General features: G+C 35.3%; 1 protein-coding gene, 1 long non-coding RNA gene and 1 other non-coding gene across 3 annotated transcripts; all 3 read left to right on the top strand.

Moving 5' to 3' along the window:
• The first annotated feature begins 4,619 nt into the window (after positions 1-4,619).
• LOC120143351 (G-type lectin S-receptor-like serine/threonine-protein kinase At4g27290) lies at positions 4,620-7,504 on the top strand. Its single transcript, XM_039157695.1, has 7 exons — positions 4,620-5,850; positions 5,934-6,062; positions 6,126-6,250; positions 6,345-6,555; positions 6,626-6,863; positions 6,955-7,105; positions 7,190-7,504. Exons 1-7 carry the CDS (start codon positions 4,896-4,898, stop codon positions 7,502-7,504), a joined length of 2,124 nt encoding a protein of 707 aa, XP_039013626.1. The 5' UTR covers positions 4,620-4,895.
• A 1,825-nt stretch (positions 7,505-9,329) lies between these two features.
• Positions 9,330-9,408, top strand: LOC120143472. Its single transcript, XR_005517941.1, has one exon. It is a non-coding gene; the product is annotated as a small nucleolar RNA R11/Z151 (small nucleolar RNA).
• Positions 9,409-11,857: 2,449 nt separating this feature from the next.
• Positions 11,858-13,796, top strand: LOC120143411. Its single transcript, XR_005517932.1, has 3 exons — positions 11,858-12,011; positions 12,165-12,218; positions 13,351-13,796. It is a non-coding gene; the product is annotated as an uncharacterized LOC120143411 (long non-coding RNA).
• Positions 13,797-19,974: the final 6,178 nt, after the last annotated feature.

The following is a 19,974-nucleotide window of genomic DNA, read 5'->3' as shown; positions in this document are numbered from 1 at the left end:
CAAGCCGCTTTTCATTCTTTTATGAGAGGAGAAGGCTATATCGGTTCTTGTAAAGGAAAGGTATGGTGTTTGGGATTTTCGGGGTAAAGTCCTTGTTTTTTTATTTTGTCAAAGATTTGTAACTCCAATCATTTATAGAGTGTTTAATTCGGTTGATATTCAAAGAATTTAAAGTAGTAAATTTGGTAAATCATTCAACATAAATTCATTTAAATATCCATAAAAAGAAAGTTCAGAAATAAGTTTCAAATATAAGAAAGTTCAAAAACAAATTCAATCAGGATGCTGCAAAATGCAATAAGGCCTCATCAGGATACCCCACTAGTTGGATTTGGGTCTTCTTCTGCACTTGCTCCCTATTTCTCAATCGTTTCACTTGCTGGGGCTCCTTTTGATATACCCTCAGACGAACAAACTTATGCTTCCTCTCGAGCAGCTTCTTGGGAAGATCTCACTTCCTTGAGATTTATCATTTTCTCCTTTCTTGGGTACTGAAAATTAGGCCCAAATTTAGATCCAAAACAATTTTCCTCGGTGGTGATAGTTTTGGTCGGATCCCAAACGATATGGTCGTTGTGATTGGCATAATATTCGTCAAGCCTCCTGAGCTACCTAAAATCCTTCTTGCCTTTACGAAATTTGATATATGTGTTTGAGGTGTCTTCGAAGCTGCGTCTGTCTCACTGATTCTTAAACCCATGAGTCAGTCTCAGACTACATTCACGGAAGCTCTTTTACTTGGATTTCCTTTCCGATCCTCTTGCGCCTTAGGTTTTTCACAGGAATCATCTGTTGAAGCAGTTTGAGGTGTCTTCTTGGCTACATCTGCCCCATCCATTCTCAAACCCACGGGCCAGTCTCGGATTACATTCACGGAGGCCCTTATGCTTAAATTTACTTTTTCATTCTTTTGTCTATTATGTTCTTCGCAGGTATTCTCCATTGAATTGACGACTTTTAATTTTTGGACTTTCATCCCTTTCTCTTCTACCTTGCACTCTTGGATTGCTTGTTATAAAAGATCCTCATGGTTTCCATGAACCTTAGTTGGACAAACTGAGGTTCCATCCTATTTACCCAAGGAATCTCTGTGTAGGTTCATTTCTCATTCAGGGGCCACTATGGCTGGATATATCCCGGTGTAATCAATCCGGTTGTGAGCATTTGTGAACGTAATTTTTCAAGCGAAAAGTGGAAGGGAGGGAACTGAAAACCCTGCACTTTGTTTTTCTTATCATTTAGCCCCCATGACGAGAGACTACTTGGCAATGACTTCATAGATAGAACTTGAGTGTCCTGACTTGATGATTAAAAAGGGGTAGAACCTCTAATCATGAGAGATTGATCTATCTTGGCTTTATTGGTCAATATTCAGTCATATTCTATGACCCTCTTCTTTGAGTGAAGCTTATCTCTCACAAGGGAAAGCTCATCCTCCATGGTTGGCCCAGTGGAACCTTCTATAACCACATTTGGTTTTTGGGGCGGACCTGAAATATCTGGCTCCTTAACAGGTCCTTTGGTCATTATCGTTTCAGTTTCAGCACCAGCATTCATAGTCCCATCCAAAATGGGATCCACTAGTGGCTTCTCTCCATGGATCACAACATTTATCATATCCATTAACTTGGTCATCTGTTCTCTGGACTCATCCTGAAATCTTCTTTTTTGATCAATCATCTCTCGTTGGGTTTTTATGAGTTACTCTTGAATTTTCTCGATCTTACTAACACGCGCTAGTAACTCATTCATCATTGTGGATCTTCAGACACACTTCAGGTAATCTTCAATTTGCTTTCAAATCATGTTTGTTCCATTTTTATAAGACGTATCTTGTTAGTTAATGTGGATGTAATGAAAAAAAAGGGAAAAGAAAAAAGAAAAAAAATGCGGAATATGCAATAATGTATGATACATGAAATGTTCGAGGCATTGATCCAAAAAAATGTGCCTGCTATTATAAATAATCCTTATTGGGGACAAAAGTGTTACATCTTTAAGAGACAAAAAAACATTTTGATGGTATATCCCGAACAGCCTCTGACAAGTTGATTCGTCTTCTGTCTTCACTTGTCACCGGTTGAATACCCTATCGAACAGTTCTGGCCTCTATGAGCTACTTTTCGTACTTGTCCCAAGAAGTCTCGAATGGTTGCATCTCCGGTTTTCACTCTCTGTTGAGTCTGTTCCCTAACAGAAACGCCATTGAAGCCCTCAATCGTTAAGAGCTATCTGAAGTTCATTTGCTTGTTTCTTGAATTTGTCAGCAATGGCATCCAACTCAGCTAGGGTTTCGCTATCTTGTTCTCGTAGTCTTCGAAAGGACTCTTGGGGTCAGTAACCTTTTTCTTGTCATACCTTTACAACTTTTGCCAAAAAGTTTACTTTTGACAAGCACGGTGTAACCCGGTCCATTCCGAGTCTTTTCTGACCATAGTTGGACTTCTGAGCTTTTCATCTCTTTGTATTGTAACTCGGTCCATTTCGGTCCATTAATGCGAATAAAATAAAATAATAATAAAATATATATTTGTAATTAAATATAATATTTAAATAAATAAAGATAAGAAATAAAAAATAAAGTTAAAATGTGAAGGGATCGATCTGCAAGAAAAACAAATCAGGGGGCCAAATCTCGAAGCAAATGGGGGAATTAAAATTGATATGGGGATAAAATGAGAGTCTTCAAACAACTAGGGACCTGAAGAAGGGTTTCCCCCATTTTTCCAGAAACACGCGGATCCCCTAGGGGATCCGCACGGGTTAACGGGTTGACCCAATGGGTCATATAAAAATTAAAATTTTTCTGAAGCCTCTCATTTTCACCATTTCAAAACAAAAGCCCCCTTTTTGTTGATATCCTCTCGCCCGTTCTTCACAAATGAAGAACATGGGTCATGCTTCCCAAAATCCGGCGTTGCGCCGCCTCGTCGGCTGCTGTTGATCAGCGCCGACCGTCGGTCATCGGTGGCGAACCCAAAAAAAATCCATTTTTCTTTTAGCCTTTGATGTCCTCGTTCCAAAAATCAAAGTATTTTTCACAATCGAGCCTCGGGGAACCGTAGATCTAAGAGAAAAGATCTCGGTTCCCTTGTGTTCATCGGTCCAAATCTTTGGGTTTTTTTCCGAGTAAAACGACAAGAAAACCACACATGCAAGGGAAAAGAAATAAGAAAGGTATAAACTTCCACCTTTTTATTGCTTCTTGAAACGTTTACAAGGCTCGGGTTTTGATTTTCCTCTCGAATTCCTTGCGTATTTGCTAAGTAATTTCGTGTGTAATTTCTGTGATATTGTGTGTTTTTGTGTAATTACCCCCTAATCGTCCTAGTTTACATTTATTTGTAGAACAAAAAAATCCCTATTTTAGTGTTTGATTCTGAGTAAAACTCGGTTTGTTGATGTTTGTTGAGGGTTGGTTTTGTACTTGCTGTGGAACTCGGTCGTTGGGGGTGACATTGCCGTGAAATGCGGTTGATTGTGTGGCTTTGACCGAGGGGCATGTGGCGCTGAGGAGGGACTTGGCTAGGGCTCGAGAACCCTAGCTGGTTGATGCGGGTTGAGTACTTGGATCGCTCCAGTGGATCATCGAGCGGGTCGGGCCATTGGGTAAACGTGGTGGGTTCACGTGTTGGGCTTGAAGTGTTCTGCTGGGCCACTGTTGATTATTATTGGACCTGAATGTATCCAAATAAAACAAGCTAATATGTACTAATATGTAACTTGTATATATAATAAAACAAGTTAATGTAAAATGATATGTAACGCATATATATAATAATATAATATATATATGTATGCTACGTAACGGCATAAAATATACATTATATAATTATAGTATCACATGATACATTTAAAATATAGGGGCGAAAATGTGTGTCGACAATATTAAAGGGTGTTTTAGACATTTCTGCCTCTAAAGAGGTGTCTATATGTTTCATGAATTACGACAATTATTATTTATGCTGAGCACTTGCTATATTATTTGCTATATTATTTGCTAGTCCGATGCCTGACTCGAGTTCATTTTTTTAGCGATACTTTAGTCGCTCCCACTACGCTCTCTCTCAATTCACCCTTAAATTGGAAGGACGATTTGTATGTCCTTGATTCATTAACGTTCCCGTAGAACACAATTCCTCTATTACGTAATTTGATTGGTTACTTATACCATTTGTCGATACATTCTCTACAATAATCCTTTGTTTTTAATTATTTGATGTGTTTGACTGAAAATACTTGAACGTGTTACGTATAATATGGTTACTTTTTATTTTAAACTCAAACAATCAAACTATATGACACTAATACCTGTTATTTCTTGTTTTGACTATAATCGAATTTTTAATTTATCCCAATGAAGCACGCTCACGAGTTGGTTCGGAAGTTAAAATGAGTATTTTTCTTTCCAGGTCAGTCTTACTACCAAATTCTCTTGACTTTGACCTCGTACAGCAAGCGTAAGTTATGATTTTGCATGTGAAAATGTAAATTGTTTTCCAAGTTTCCGGCGGGTAAATTGATGATAAATATAATTCCATGCATGTTCAGTTAATATTTTCCTATATTTCATTCCTTTCGTAATGAAGACACTTGCTTTGATCTTCTTTCAGTATTGCCTGTTTTCAGGCTCATACTATGCTTCTGCTGTTAATACCTTAGCTCCATCTCAATCACTCAGAAATGGCAGCACCTTAGTTTCTCCTGGTCAAATATTCGAGCTAGGCTTCTTTTCACCTGTTAACTCCAACAAATATTACTTGGGAATATGGTATAAAAGGCTTCCTGATACTGTTGTATGGGTTGGTAATAGAGAAAATCCAGTTATAGATTCACACGCGTTTCTTAATATTTCCAGCACTGGTTATCTTTTCATCTTTGATGGACAAAACACTATGATCTGGTCCGCTAATTCGTCTAGATCAGCAAACAATCCGGTTGCTCAATTGTTGGATTCGGGTAATTTGGTTGTTAAAGATGAGGATACCGATGAAGGGACAGAAAGTTACTTGTGGGAAAGTTTTGATTTTCCAACGGATACTCAATTGGCAGGGATGAGGATAGGAAGGAACTTGAAAACCGGCGTAAATCGATATTTGAGGGCACGGAAGGGTGTTAATGATCCATCACCTGGAGATTTTACTTATGGAATTGAGCATAATGGCTTGCCTCAGTTTCTTCTTCGTGAGGGGATGAAGAAGAGGTTTCGAGGTGGTCCATGGAATGGAATTAGCTTTAGTGGTCTTCCAGCACAGGTAAGCCCTCTTATTGTATATGTTTATGTTGTTAATACAGAGGAAGTTTACCGTTCGTATGAAGTGGTGGACAAATCTATTATCACGAGATTTACGGTGAATGAATTGGGTTTGCTTGAACGCCTCGTGTTGTATGAGAACTCCAGTGAATGGACCACCATGTTTACAGTGCAGAATGATATGTGTGATGATTATGCACGGTGCGGCCCTAATGGAGTTTGTAAGATTAATCAGAGGCCAATCTGTGAATGCTTTGAAGGGTTCGTTCCGAGATCGGAACGCGAGTGGCGAGTACTCAATTGGACTGGTGGATGTGTGAGGAGCACCCCATTAGACTGCCGGAAGAGAGAGGGATTCCTGCAAGTTGAGAATGTGAAATTGCCAGACCTGTTGGACTTCAAGTTAGACGAAAGGTTGAACCTCGAGGATTGCCGGGCAGAGTGCTTGAAGAATTGTTCGTGTACAGCATATGCTAGATCGAATTACAACGGAAGTGGATGTTTAATGTGGTTCGGAGAACTGACAGATATCCGAGAGTTCGTTGCAGAACAATTCGAGCAAAATATCTATGTCAGGTTGCCTGCTTCAGAAGTAGGTAAGTGGATTTTGTGTTATTCCATTTTGTTAACTGCTGCATTTTGAGGAAAATAATGGCTGACTTGATCTTCTGTTGTAAAGGGACAGATGATTCAAGTTGGAGAAGTAAAAGAATAGTGATTATAATGATCACATCAATGGTCGGTGGGCTGCTTACTTTACTTTTGGCATGCTGGTTCATTGTTTGGAAGTATAGGAGCAAAAAAAAAGGTAATTAAACTTTATCATTTCTCTTAGATCTATAGAATCTAATACCTGTTCTTTCACATTCAGAACTACATTCGAACGAAGAAGATCTGGATTTGCCGTTATTCGATTTTGTTACGATTGCATCCGCAACCAATAACTTTTCCGACTCGAATAAAATAGGAACAGGCGGTTTCGGACTTGTTTACAAGGTAATTGGCTGAGCTAATATCTGCTTCAATGATTATATATATGATTCATTGAAAGGGGACTTGTATCATAATTCCTATGCAAAATAACATGCAGGGTGAACTATTTGAGGGACAAGAAATAGCAGTAAAGAGGCTCTCTAGCAATTCCCGGCAAGGTGTTGAACAGTTCAAGAACGAAGTTGCAATGATATCTAAGCTTCAACACAGAAATCTTGTTAGGCTTTTGGGATGTTGCATTAAGAGAGATGAAAGGGTGCTTATCTACGAGTTTATGCCTAACAGAAGCTTGAATTACTTCATTTTCGGTTCGTTTTCATTTAATTTTTACTCAATTGATATGTCAGTACATGGTAAAGAAAAATAAAACTTCTGCAGATGAAACCAGAAGAAATGTGTTGACATGGCCGAAACGTTTCGAAATCATAATGGGAATTTCAAGAGGGCTTCTTTACCTCCACCAAGATTCGAGATTGAGAATCATTCACAGGGATTTGAAAGCCAGTAATGTGTTGCTGGACAATGAGTTGAACCCCAAAATTTCAGACTTTGGGATAGCCAAAATGTTTGAAGGTGATCAAGTTGAAGCCAAAACTAAGAGAGTAGTTGGGACATAGTAAGTCTAATGTTGTTGCATGAAATTAATAGATTGCTCGTTTTCATCACTTTGTTCAAAAGCTTACACTTTGCTTGATCATTTGTTTCAGTGGTTATATGTCGCCGGAGTACACAATCGATGGGAAATTTTCGGTTAAATCAGATGTGTTTAGCTTGGGGGTGCTTCTGCTAGAGATTGTGAGTGGGAAAAGGAACAGGGGCTTTAACCATCCGGATCATTACCACAATCTCTTGGGACATGTAGGTCGTCTTTCTTGCATTGTCATATGATTTCGTCATGTCATTAGCCTTACGATATCGGATTAAGAACTCGATTCATTGCAGGCATGGCTGCTGTGGAACGATAAGAAGACCATGGAACTAATGGATCGTTGTTCAGAAGATTCATGTGTTGAAGAACAAGTGGTTAGGTGCATTCAGGTAGGCCTGTTATGTGTTCAGAAACACGTAGAGGACAGACCAACGATGCCGTGCGTGGTTCGGATGTTGGATAACGAAGAAATCGTGACGTCACTGCCTCGACCGAAGGAGCCTGGCTTCTATGTAGAAAGAAGTTCCGGTGATACAAATGCTGTAGGTTTGCACACACAACCTTCAACTGAATATGCACTCACCTTGACTGAGGAAGAAGGTAGATAAAAAAGATTGAAATCAAATTATTGAATGAGAAGCCTACTGCTTCGAAGTCAAATGATTTGAGATTGTTTAAGCTTGCAAATTATCGAACGTAAAGCCTACTGCTTCGAAGCCAATAATTTGAAATTGTTTATGCTTTAGGGTTAGCAATTCCTTGGAATTCCATGTATAACCTAATTTTTATATTTTACAAAATTTATCAATACTTCTTTATTAAATTTTGCCCATCAATGAAATAATTAAGGGTAAACTATGCTAGTGGTTCCTTTTGTTTTAGGTCTAATCTACTCTAATCAAGTATGTTTGGTCCTTTACGTTATCGATCTGGTTCGGATATCTCGCCGTTAACTTTTATTAACCCATTAATAAAAGTTTAAGTTGATAATTAATAAAAGTTTAAGTTAATAATTAAAAAATAAAAAATGAAAACCACGTAGGTGAGTTGGCATGCGGATGTCTTCATCTTCTTCTTCATCAAAATAATGGAGTCCTAGCTCTTCCCCTACCTCCCAATATCACCACCTCATTATACACGTTTTCTGTCCCTCTCTTACCCCTCGACTCCGCCACCGCTCTCTTCAGCGGCCTCCTCACCCCTCTCTTCGCCCTCCCCCTCTTACTCCGGAGCTCCTCGTAACCATTATTTTGAAAATCGGACCGGACTGGTCGGTTTAATTCAACCGGAAATCGTTGTCTAATTCGGTTCAATCTACACCAGTTGAACCGCTATTAGTGAATCGGCCGGAACCGCTGAACCATTCAAACCGGGCCGATTGAAAACGAGCCAAGTCGAACTCGAGTATTGATGAGCTCGACTCGAACTTGAAAACTTTAAAAGTAAGCTCAACTCGACTCAAACTCACGAGCTAAAAATTATCAAGTTCAACTCGAACTCAAAATATAATATTGAAATTTGAACTCGAAAATGCTTGAACTCAAAAAAAATTTAGAAGCTCGATTGAAGCCTAAAATTCGAGCTTGATTGAAGTGAAAGAATAGTTCACTCGATGCTCACCAAAAGGCTCTATGATTTTGAATGTCAAATTACCTCTATTATTTATAGAAGTTAGTTTGGATACTCTTCTATGTTTCTTAGCCATGTGAAATTGTTTTGTTATCATATTTTTACTCTTTAAACTTTTGGGATGTTCTTCTATGTTTCTTAGCCATGTGAGATTGTTTTTTTTTAAATTAAACTAAACAATATTAATTTGTTATAATTTTTTTAGTCCCAAATTTATTTTTTAATTATAGTTATATAATTATATTTATTATTTAATATGTTTTACCTTAATTATTATGTTGTAGTTAATTTGAATCATTTTGTTTCACTTGATTTTATGGTTTTTAACTTATATATATGTTATGACTTGCTTTGAATATGACTTGTAATATAAAAAATTATTTTTTATTAAATATTTTTGGTATTTTTATTTAATTTTTTAAATAATTATAACGTCGTCCGGTTATTTCGACCGATCAAATCAATTCAATCGATTGAACCAATAAATTAATAATTTAACTAATTCGTTAACCGATCCGATTTTATAAACCATGCTCGTAACCCTCTCCACCACCCTTCCCTTCTCTTTACTCTCTTCCTCTGAATAGTCATCATCACCGTCGTCATCTCCATCGCTGTCATCTTTATTGTCGTTGTCATCCTCTTTGAATCGTCTCTTCAGCTCCATGACGTCATGCGAGCTAAGCTCGTTACCACTATACTCGTGATTCGACTCCCCGCTCTTGCTGCTTGTTCTCTGTGAATTCTTTGGAGATCCTTCTTCTCAGACTAACCCCTGGCAGTCAATTTGTTTTCAAATTATTGAGGCTTGTTTTAAATTATCTTAGCGGATTTCAGTGAGATTGTGCTGTCAATGATGTGATTGTTACACACACTGAGGCCTTTCCTTTGTATGATTTATAATATTAGTATAGCTTTGAATATGACTTACCTCAAATCTTATTTTATTTATGTCAGAAATAAATAAATTCATTCAAACATCTTAATATGATAGTCGATTGTTATATTTTAAAATTCAAGTTCATTAATAAATTACGATTAATTTCGATTGATCAATTTCTTTATTCTCAATTTAAATTGCCGACTTTCGGTGATGAGACTGACTTTTGTTGAATTTTCAATTTTGTAACACCTATTATTAATAAAATATAAAAATATTTTCCTTCTTGTGCTTTTTTTTTAGGAAAAATGATATCTAAGGTCTTCCATTTTTTCACTCAATGTGGCCCTCTAATTTAAAAAAAAGATTCAATGTGTCATTTGACCAACGTTTTTTGTCATTGATCGATGGAGTCGTTATTTTGTGCTGACGTGACCCTTTTTCCTCTCAATTTGACTCTTCAACTCAAGAAAATAACTCAATATGACCCTCATATTTCTGTTTGATGCTATTATAAATGATAAAATTATATCATTCGTCACTCAATTATCTTTCCTCTTCTATTTTAGTCACTAAACTTAAAAGTTTTTAATTTAATCACTTAACTTTTGAATTACTCATGTTTTGATCATCATGTTTATTTATTAATATTTATGTATGATGTGACATTTATTCTTATTATTTTATTAATATATGATTAAAATATTATTAATTAAATTAAAATTTTAAAAATATATTGAAACAAAAAATATTCTCAAAATTATAATTAAATTAAAAATATTCTATATGCTTTATATATTTCCAAATCTTCATTCTCCTCCTTTATTCTCTCATTTCATTTTTCCTCCTTTTCAATCAAAGATTTCTTCTTTTTCTTTCATTACCTGATCAAATAGCTCATCCCATTTTTTCAATTTTTTTACAAGTTCAATCTAGGTTCACCGAATCTGGTAATGAAAGAAAGAAAGAAAAAATCTTTGGTTGAAAAGAAAAAAATACCACATCATACATAATGCCACATCATACATAAATATTAATAAAATAAATCATGATGATTAAAATAGGAGCAATTCAAAAGTTGAGTGATTAAATTGAAAACTTTTAAAGTTTAGTGACTAAAATAGAAGAGAAAAATAAGAGGCCATATTAAGTGTTTTTTTAGCTGGAGGGCCAGATTGAGAGGAAAAAAAGATTTAACCTGCTTAACGTGGCACGTCAGCACAAAGTAACAATCTTTTCGATCAACGAGTGAAAACGTTGGTTAAAGGACCACATTGAATTGTTTTTAGAGGGCCACATTGAGTGAAAAAAAAGTGGAGGGCCACATTGATTTTTTTTTCAAAAAGTGAAGAGCCTCATATATCCTTTTTGTTTTTTGTTTTTTATAAAATTCGTGTGCATGTTAGTTATGTAATAGAATGGTTGATAAAATTCTTTTTGTTTAGGTTTTTAGGGGTTATCAGTGTACTATATTTTTTTAATTTGATTTTTTTATAAAGATTGTAGGACAAATTTGTTCTTATCGGGGCATTCTAGTTTTGTCGCTGCTCAGGATTTTAAAATTAAGTTTTAAAAAGATATTATTAACATATTAAGAAATCGAAACTTTTGGGACTATACTTATGAGGTAAACAATATGTTTAATACTTTCAATTATCAATTTTGTTTTAATTTGTTCACCCAATTATTTTTTTTTCAACTCGAATTAAGTTCTAGGTAATTACACGATTATTCATTATGTTCCAAAATAGTATCTTATAATTGAGGGATCATTTCTGTATTTTATCCAAAAATAGACACTGAAATTAAACCAATAAATAACAAATTTAACGAAATATAAAGGCTTAAATTACAAAAAGGGTACTCAATCTATGCCATTTTTTGCTTTAAGTACTTCAATTATTTTTTGATCAAATTAAGTCATTATATGTTATATGTGACCACTTTAAGTACCTATACTAATTTTTGGTCAAAACAAATTCCTAAACTATGACTTTGTTTACTTTAAATGATATGTCAATATCTTATTGGTCGAATAGTATTTTTAACTGAGAAATTATATGACTTCAAATGATTAAATATAAAAATTTAAAGGCTTAATTTGACCAAAAAATAATTCATGTATTTAATACATATATGTATTAAATCAATACATAACAAGTCTTTTAGATGTATATTTTAAAGCTAAATTATTAAAATAATACTATTTTTTCTTTTGTATCAAATAGAACACATTTATCTTTATTTCCTAGAATAGCATCCATTTTAACTACATGCAGGATTAAAATAAAAAAACAGAAAATAATTAATTTTTTTAAACTCAACCCATAAACATTAACCTTTAATTCAAATCCCACCGACCCTAAGCTTAAAATCTTGCCTCCCGGTACACCCCCAAATCGTCCACTACCTTAAGGACTCGAGCACAAAGGGTCAGATGAGGAAGAAGTTAACCCCTTTATTCCCCTGTATTTGAAATTGTACATTGTCTTTATTAATGTAGGCTTCTACCGGTGCTTGTTTGTTTGCAGTTAATGAATTTATTATTTTCCTTTTTGGATTCGAATCACTCTCAGAGTACACCACTGACTGGGTACTTCAGCAAGGTATCGTGTTTTTAACCTTCAAGAATTCACATGTTTAACACTAACTTTGTAGCTCTTTTGTGTTTCCTTTCATCTATTGTATTCAAATATACAAGGGACTCTGGATATCTTGTTATCTATATTAGTATGTTTCATATTCAGTTTTCTTGCTAGGTTGTCATATGTTTGCTGTTGCGGAAGACATTGCCATTCCTGCTGTATGTTAAGGTATGTTAAATATTTTATTTAACTTGATTGAGGAACTTTTCCTCTTTTCGTATATGTTGTTAAAACAGGAATGATATTTTTTCCCGGTGGTATTACATGCACTTGTGAGAATAAACATTGCCAAAATAGTATTCTAAGAATGAAATGAAATTTTGTATTGCCCTATAATTGTGTTTCAAGTTTTCAACAAATGACCATATGATATTAATACATTGTTATATGCTTTGCCATTTGTCCATTACCGATCAAATTTGGTTGTGCCCTTGTTTTGAGCGGTAGTTTTGTCTCTGTTCTGATTTTCTGTTCTTTATCTTCATTGAGCAGTTGAAGATGTAAAATTTTCTGTTTTCTCTTTTCTTTGCCTGTTTGATTTAAGGGTGTAATAGAAGACATCAATCTTACCGATAGTAGTCGTGACTTTCTCCTTAGACCTCTAATTTGGCTATTTGCATATCTAACTCTATGAGAGTTCTGGGACCACAGCAGTAGCTTTAGATACTTCATTATGTTTTTCTGCATGATATATTTGATTTGTACTCATCATAGGTTAAGACAGAAATCTGTAATCTTCTATCTTGCCCAATTAAAATTAAAGTTATTAGAGTTCTGACTAGGACTGCAAACTGATTTCTTATGTAAAGAGTGTGAGCTAAATGAATTAAATTGTATTCTGAACGTGTAAAAAGGTTGAGAAGAACTATTATTCATTTATCTGAGTGAAGGCTTGAAAACTTCTACTTTAATACATAGAATTTGGTCTACTTGGGTGTGGTTTAGGAGAAAAACAGCAGAAATCAGGGGAACTATGGCTGAAATAGGTATGAATAAAGTTGAAACTCTAGAAAACATAGGATTATAAACTCTCTAGTTTTTAAATTCTATTAACTAAAAGAAAACAATGAATTTGGCGTTAAATTTATTTTACAGCTTATTATATTAGGGTTACAAATAAAGTTTTAATCCAAGTCCTAGATTTAACCCTAAGGATAATTTATAATCCTAGCCATATTTCTATAAATATAAAAATTAAGAAATACGACTGAATAACAAAATAACTTAATAGTAGTAGCTTCTGTGTCACTATTTATAATTTAGTTCACGATTTATTTCTACAGTCATGTAAGTTCTGCAGGCTGTTTCTTCTGTTATATGTTCCTGACTGGTGGGAAATGCATGGTTGGATCCAAAGTGCATGTTCCCTCAGTGACAAAGAATTGATATATCAGCTTGCTAAGTTTGGAAGGCAATGCTTTGAATTGCTTTACATATGCTTGTATCTTTGTTGGGCTTTTTTTTTTTTTTATGTAGATTGAATCTCGCCTGTAGCACTAACATGAAACTAAGTTACTGGCAATCTAGATAGATTGGGTTTGTGCGGCATGAAATGGAATTTAGGCAGCACCTATCTTGAAAGGGGTTATTATTGGGGGTATTCTCTCCCCTTGTTTTATCCAATTCATTTGGAGTTCCAAGCTAATTGGGCACTCTAGAAAATAGTGGATCATTTTAGTTGATTGTTGGCTAACTGATTCTATCAAGAAATTTATTTATAGGTGCAATTTCCTCTTTCTTATGGGAGCATTTTTCACCTCGTAATTTTTACATTTTAATCCTTCGATGATATGTTGAAAAATTTACAGTATCTGTTATGTAGGGTGAAGTTTAAAAGACTGTCAAATTGGTGTTTAATCATTTGCTTGCTATTGGATTCTTTAGATTTATTGATTGAATTAGTGGAGTAAAAATCTGTTAGATTGGTGTTTAATCCTTTGCTTGCTGGGTATATTAGATTTCATTTGCCTCTGCTATTTGGCTGCATCAAAACAAAAATATTTAGTTGTAGGGGATAATATTTTAGTTTGCCTTTTCCCAACGATGATAAGAAGCTTCCGTTGGAACAGGCAGCAATCCTATGAGTTCTTTTGTCATTTCCATTCATCTCTTAAATTCTGTTTTCTTTTACATATTGGAAGTTGGGGGAATTTTGATGTATCTGATCTTTATGTAAACTGTTTTTGACTAACATTTTTATAAGCGGTCATTTAATCAACATAGATTTGTTTATGTAGTTTTGATTGATTGTTCTAGTTCTTCTGCAACAGCTCTATGTCATGGATGAATACGTGGTTAAAATCTTCGTTGAAGAAGGGCTGGAATCTTCATTACACGGTTTAGACACTGAGGTAGGTGTATGTGCAAATTTATACTATTAGTGTCCATGGATCTTTTACATACTGTTAAGTTTTTTGTTTCCTTCCATGCAGCTTGAATTCTACAACACTCTTTGTGAAGTTAATTCCCGTTTGAAAAACCACATTCCTACTGTATTGGCTAGTGGGATTCTGCACTTGGAAAATGGATCTTACAAAATTGATTCTTGGGATGGTAAAGAAGTTCCTGATGTGCCTGCAAAGTGCAATTTGATTCTTGGGTGTACGTAGCGAGAAGTTGGGAAAAATTGTCATTGGATATTAGAGTTATAAGTGGGAAACGTGAAAATACACATGCAACTAGTTTGCTTTTTTATTTCTAGTATATGTAACACATATGTATACATTTGTATGTATTTTTGTGATATTAATGTTTTCCACTCTTTTAGTTTCAAGTGACTTGTTTTTATTTAACATATGGAATATATGCTTTGATTTTTAGAATTGATTATTACTGTGGGTGTAAAAAATGTCTTTAATGGTGTTTTATGCAACTCATGCAACTACTCCTAATAGTACCATTTGCGACATTTTTGGATGAAAATGCCCCTAATAATTGGTTTATTTGGCATCGTTTTTTAAATACAATGCCGCTAAATACACAGTCAATAGCGGCATTTGTCTTTACACAAACGCCGCTAACAATTGCAGGGTTCGTTCTTGTAACACTTCTTGTGGCGTTTTTGCAAGCGTTGGGAAAGTTTTTAGCGTTACTTATAAATAGGGTTGCACATAATTCGGATTTCAATCCGATCCGGATCGGTTTTTATCCGATCCGGTTTTTTCCCATAGAAACAAAACCGGTTTATAAAATAACCGGTTCGGTTTCTAACCGGTTTGGAGGGCCGGATATCCTAACCGGTGTAACCGGTTTCGGTTTTAAAAAAACCGGTTTTTTTAAAAAACCGGTTATAAAAAACCGATTTTAATATTCCAGATTGCTCATAGGGAACCGATTCCCCCCCAATGGGGTACCGATTCCTCATTGAATGGTTTGGCTCCGAGATTTCCAGAATGCTCGGAGGGAACCGATTCCCCCATAGGGGTACCGATTCCCCCCTATTCAACGGTCGAAATATTTGAATTTTACACTTAGGGAACCGATTCCCTATGAGAGGGTACCGATTCCCCCACGCTCTAAGCATTTTTATTAAATGTTTTCACACTTAAACGGCTATATTATCTTCATTAATTATCACTAACGTTCAGAAGTGATTCAAGGTGTATTTAAGCAAGCTTAGAAGTCATTGATCAAAGACAAGAAACATCAAGCAACTAGAATCAAGAGAGAATCAAAGAGAAAGCATCAAACCTCAAGTTCGATAAATTCAAATACTTAATTGAAATACTTAATTAACTCAACATAATTGAAATACTTAAATACTTCCAGTTTGATAAATTCAAATACTTAAAAACTTCCAAGTTCGATAAATTCAAATACTTAAAAACTTCAAGTTCGATAATTGAAACAAAGTTACGATAATTGAAATAAAGTTATAAAATAAACTACATTGCCATCTCTTCTTCATCATCTTCGCCTTCTTCGTTTGGAGGGGATATTCCAAGTTCGACTTCTTCAATGTAAGTTTGCTTCCAAATCGGCATCATTGCATCTTCTAGGGTGGTGATATGTTGCTTACGAGCCGCTCCATCCAAATAATCCTTTAAACAAATGCATACTTCCACCGACTCGGGACTTAGTCTTGATCTCCGTTGCGATATAAACCCTGCCACTAACAGAAAAAGCGGATTCCGAAGCTACCGTAGAAGCTTGGACGGTTAGTAAATCACGGGCCATGGCGGCTAGAATCGGAAATTGTGCTTCCTTTTCTTTCCACCAAGCCAAAATATCCAAACTTTCAAACTCTTCAAATGTCATTTTTGATAGAAAATCGCATGACATATAATTTCCCAACTCGCTACTTGGGGTGGTAGTACGTGATCGTTTGGATTGGGAATTTACAAGAGTGTTAAAAAGATTCAAATTTATGTTACTTGGACGTCTACTAGATGATTCCGCATTCATTCTCATTTGATCGTGTATTACACTACTTGATCCGTATTTATTTAAATAAATTGCAAACATGTCTCGAAAACATTTGTTAAATAATTTATTTGGTTTTGGACAAAGTTGGGTTCATCATCGGTTAGATTAAAGCAAACGCAATTTGTTCAATTAGTGTTTCAACCCACCAACATTTAACGTTGGGTTTAAAGCGGCGGCACAAGTAAAAATGGGGGGAATCTCCTTAAAATATTTTAAAAGTTTTTCCTTCATTGCAAAGCCAATTTCTTGAAAAACTTCGGTTTCAAATTCAAAGTCATTTAGTCGGGTAGCCACAAAAATATTTGATTAAGAACCAACGGGCTAGTAGGGTAATAAACACCGGATAAAAAAGTTGTTGCATTTTTAAAAACCTCAAGCAAATCGGTTATTTTGGCTATAGTTTCCCAACTCGAATCCGGATAAATGTTTGGGACATGACCCCTCTCGAAAAGCCGATCGTGAAATGTTTGCAATGTTTCCCTTTGCCTTAAGGCAGTATGCATCATCATCCAAGTTGAGTTCCAACGAGTTGGACAATCCAAATTAGGACCCAAAACTTTTTTATTACAGACTTACAAAATCGTTTATAATCATTTAGTCTTTTGTTGTTGTTACAAAGAATCGATTTTATCATTGTTTTAAATTCTAATCTAATTGGCTCAATAACCTCCAAACCGGCTTGCACGGATAAATTAATTATGTGTGCAACGCAACGGGTATGAAAAAACGCACCGTCTAAAATCGGTGAAAGTAATATTTTCAATCTTGGAACCGCGTTTTGTATTATTCGATGCATTATCAAAAGATATAGAAAAAACTTTATTTTCTAATTATAAAGACAAATTACCCGTTTTAAAAGTGTAAATAAATTAGCACCGGCTCACCGAATAATTCAAACGCGATTGCGGCTCACCGAATAATGAGGGAACTCCAAACGTCACATGTAAGCGACACACCATAACGGTGTTCTTGGAATCCTAAAATCATTTTTTCCCTCGCCGTACGCCACATTTTTATAGCATCTCTTCTAAGGGTAGTACGACTTACTTGAGTATAACGTGGTTGCATTAGTTGTTGAATTGTTGTCGTGAAATCTTCATCATCAAAGTGGTCGAACGGCAATGCTTTTGTAATCACGAACTTTGTAAACGCTTCTCGTAATTTTTCGTTGTCGTAAACAAAACACCACCTTGCGGTGTAAGATTCGATTGACTAGGATCCGATCTTGAGCGAAGTGCCTTGCATGATTTTGTCAATGGTTCTTCAACGTTGTGTTTCCTTCCGATGCAGAAACTTTAGACAAAGTTTACAACGCGCCCTCCTCGAGCCATTTGACATCTCACATAAATCGTAGTGATCCCAAATATCTTTGTTCGAGTGTGTTCGATCACTCTCACGACTTCAAGGTTTCCCCCGACGGAAGATTCAGCAGTTACTCATGATGAATAAAAAATTACAAAACTAAGATTTGAGAGATTTAAGTGTTGTGTAATAAGATTTGAGAAAGTTGTAATCAACCAAATACATCCCCAACCTATTTATACATGTTTAGGGTGGTAAAATGGTAATTTTTTAAAGAAAAAAACGTCAAAACGGTCACAAACGGCTATATTACGGCTAGTTTTTTAAACCCAGACCGGTTTTTTTTTCGGATAAAAACCGGTTTTTTAACCGGTTTTTTCAAACCGTTTTTTTATCCGGTAAAAAAACCGGTCTAGGTTTTTTTCTCCAAACCGGTTAAAATAACCGGTTTTAAAAAAATCCGATCCGGTTAAAAAAAAACCGGTTTTTCCCAAAACCGGTTTCGGATATTTTTTTCGGATATTCGGATATTCGGATTTTTTGTGCACCCCTACTTATAAATGCTACTATAGGATTAAAAACGCCGCTAAAAACTTGTTTTGCTATAGTGTGAATATTTGTGGGTGCGATTGATTGTTGTAAAGATGAAGGTTTGAGTTTGATGATTGGAGATTAGGATTTGTATAAAGATTTTATTTTTATTTTAATCCTACATGATAAAAAAATATTGATAAAATATGTCATGTCATAGGTAAATAATAATAAAATAAGTCATGTCATCCAATTTGAGAGTTGAGTGATTAAATTAAAAAAATTTAAATTTTAATCACCAAAGTAGGATAGAGAAGATAGTTGAGTGATGAATGGTGCAAACAATATTAATTATTTAATTAGAAAGAGTAACGCTTGATTTTTTTTGTATAACCACCAATTTCGATCAATTGATCGACTAATCTGGATCGGGTATTGTAGAGGCAAGGACGACCCTCCAAACCCAGTTTACTCCATTCGCAATCGCAAGGTTTCGAACCCCTGACATTGCTTAAGTGATCTAGTGCCTCATCCCACTAGTCCAATTGGTTGTTGGAGGGGGTGTTCAAATTCGGGTACCTGGATCCTCGGGTACTTGATTGATCGACTCGTATCCCGGCCTGAATGTTACGAGTACTGCTAATCAGATACCCAGATTTTGCAGGTACTCGTAATTCGAGTAACTGGTGCCCGATTTTTATCATTGCATATGACATTAGCTTCATTGCTGTCAAACTGGCTTAGACTATGAAACTTAAGGAGATTTTGGTGTCCATAGTCCTGCATATTTAGGTTGTAATTTGTGAGGGAAATGGATTTCTAGTAGGGAAATGCCGAAATGGGTTTCTAGTAGGGAAATAGGTTTCGGATACTCAGTAATCAGGTACCCGAAAAAATTTAATTTTGTGATCTGGGCCCAATCTTAAAAATGTTAATCTATGTCTGGTATTTTTGAACACCACTAGTTGGTGAGTAATGCTTAATTTTATACTTACTTTTTAAAGTTCAATTACCAACATTTTATCAATTAAACAATATAATACTACTACTTTTTATTTTACACTCAAAACAATCAAACCATAGGACCACTAAGTAATACCTATTATTTCTTGGTTTGACTATCATCGAATTTTTAATTTATCCAAGTGAAGAACGCGCACGTGTTGGTTCTGAACTTAAAAATGAGTATTTTCGTTCCCAGACAGCTACCAAATCCTCTTGACTTTGACCACGAACAAGAAGTATGATTTTGCATGTGAAAATGTAAGTTAATTGTTTTCCAAGTTACCGGCGGGTAACTTGATGATAAATATAACTTCATGCATGTTCAGTTAATATTTCATTCCTTTCTTAATGAAGACACTTTCTTTGATCTTCTTTCAGTATTGCCTGTTTTCAGGCTCATACTATGCTTCTGCTGCCGATACCTTAGCTCCAGCTCATCACTCAGAAATGGCAGCACCTTAGTTTCTCCTGGTCAAATATTCGAACTAGGCTTCTTTTCACCTGTTAACTCCAACAAATATTACTTGGGAATATGGTATAAAAGGCTTCCTGATACTGTTGTATGGGTTGGTAATAGAGAAAATCCAGTTATAGATTCACACGCATTTCTTAATATTTCCAGCACTGGTTATCTTCAAATCTTTGATGGCCAAAACACTAT

Source organism: Hibiscus syriacus, unplaced genomic scaffold (genome assembly GCF_006381635.1).
Source record: "Hibiscus syriacus cultivar Baekdansim isolate YM2019G1 unplaced genomic scaffold, ASM638163v2 tig00110847_pilon, whole genome shotgun sequence".
Classification (NCBI taxonomy): Eukaryota; Viridiplantae; Streptophyta; class Magnoliopsida; order Malvales; family Malvaceae; genus Hibiscus; species Hibiscus syriacus.
The sequence above is the reverse complement of the archived record's forward strand: the minus strand, read 5'-3'. Positions and strand labels throughout refer to the sequence as shown.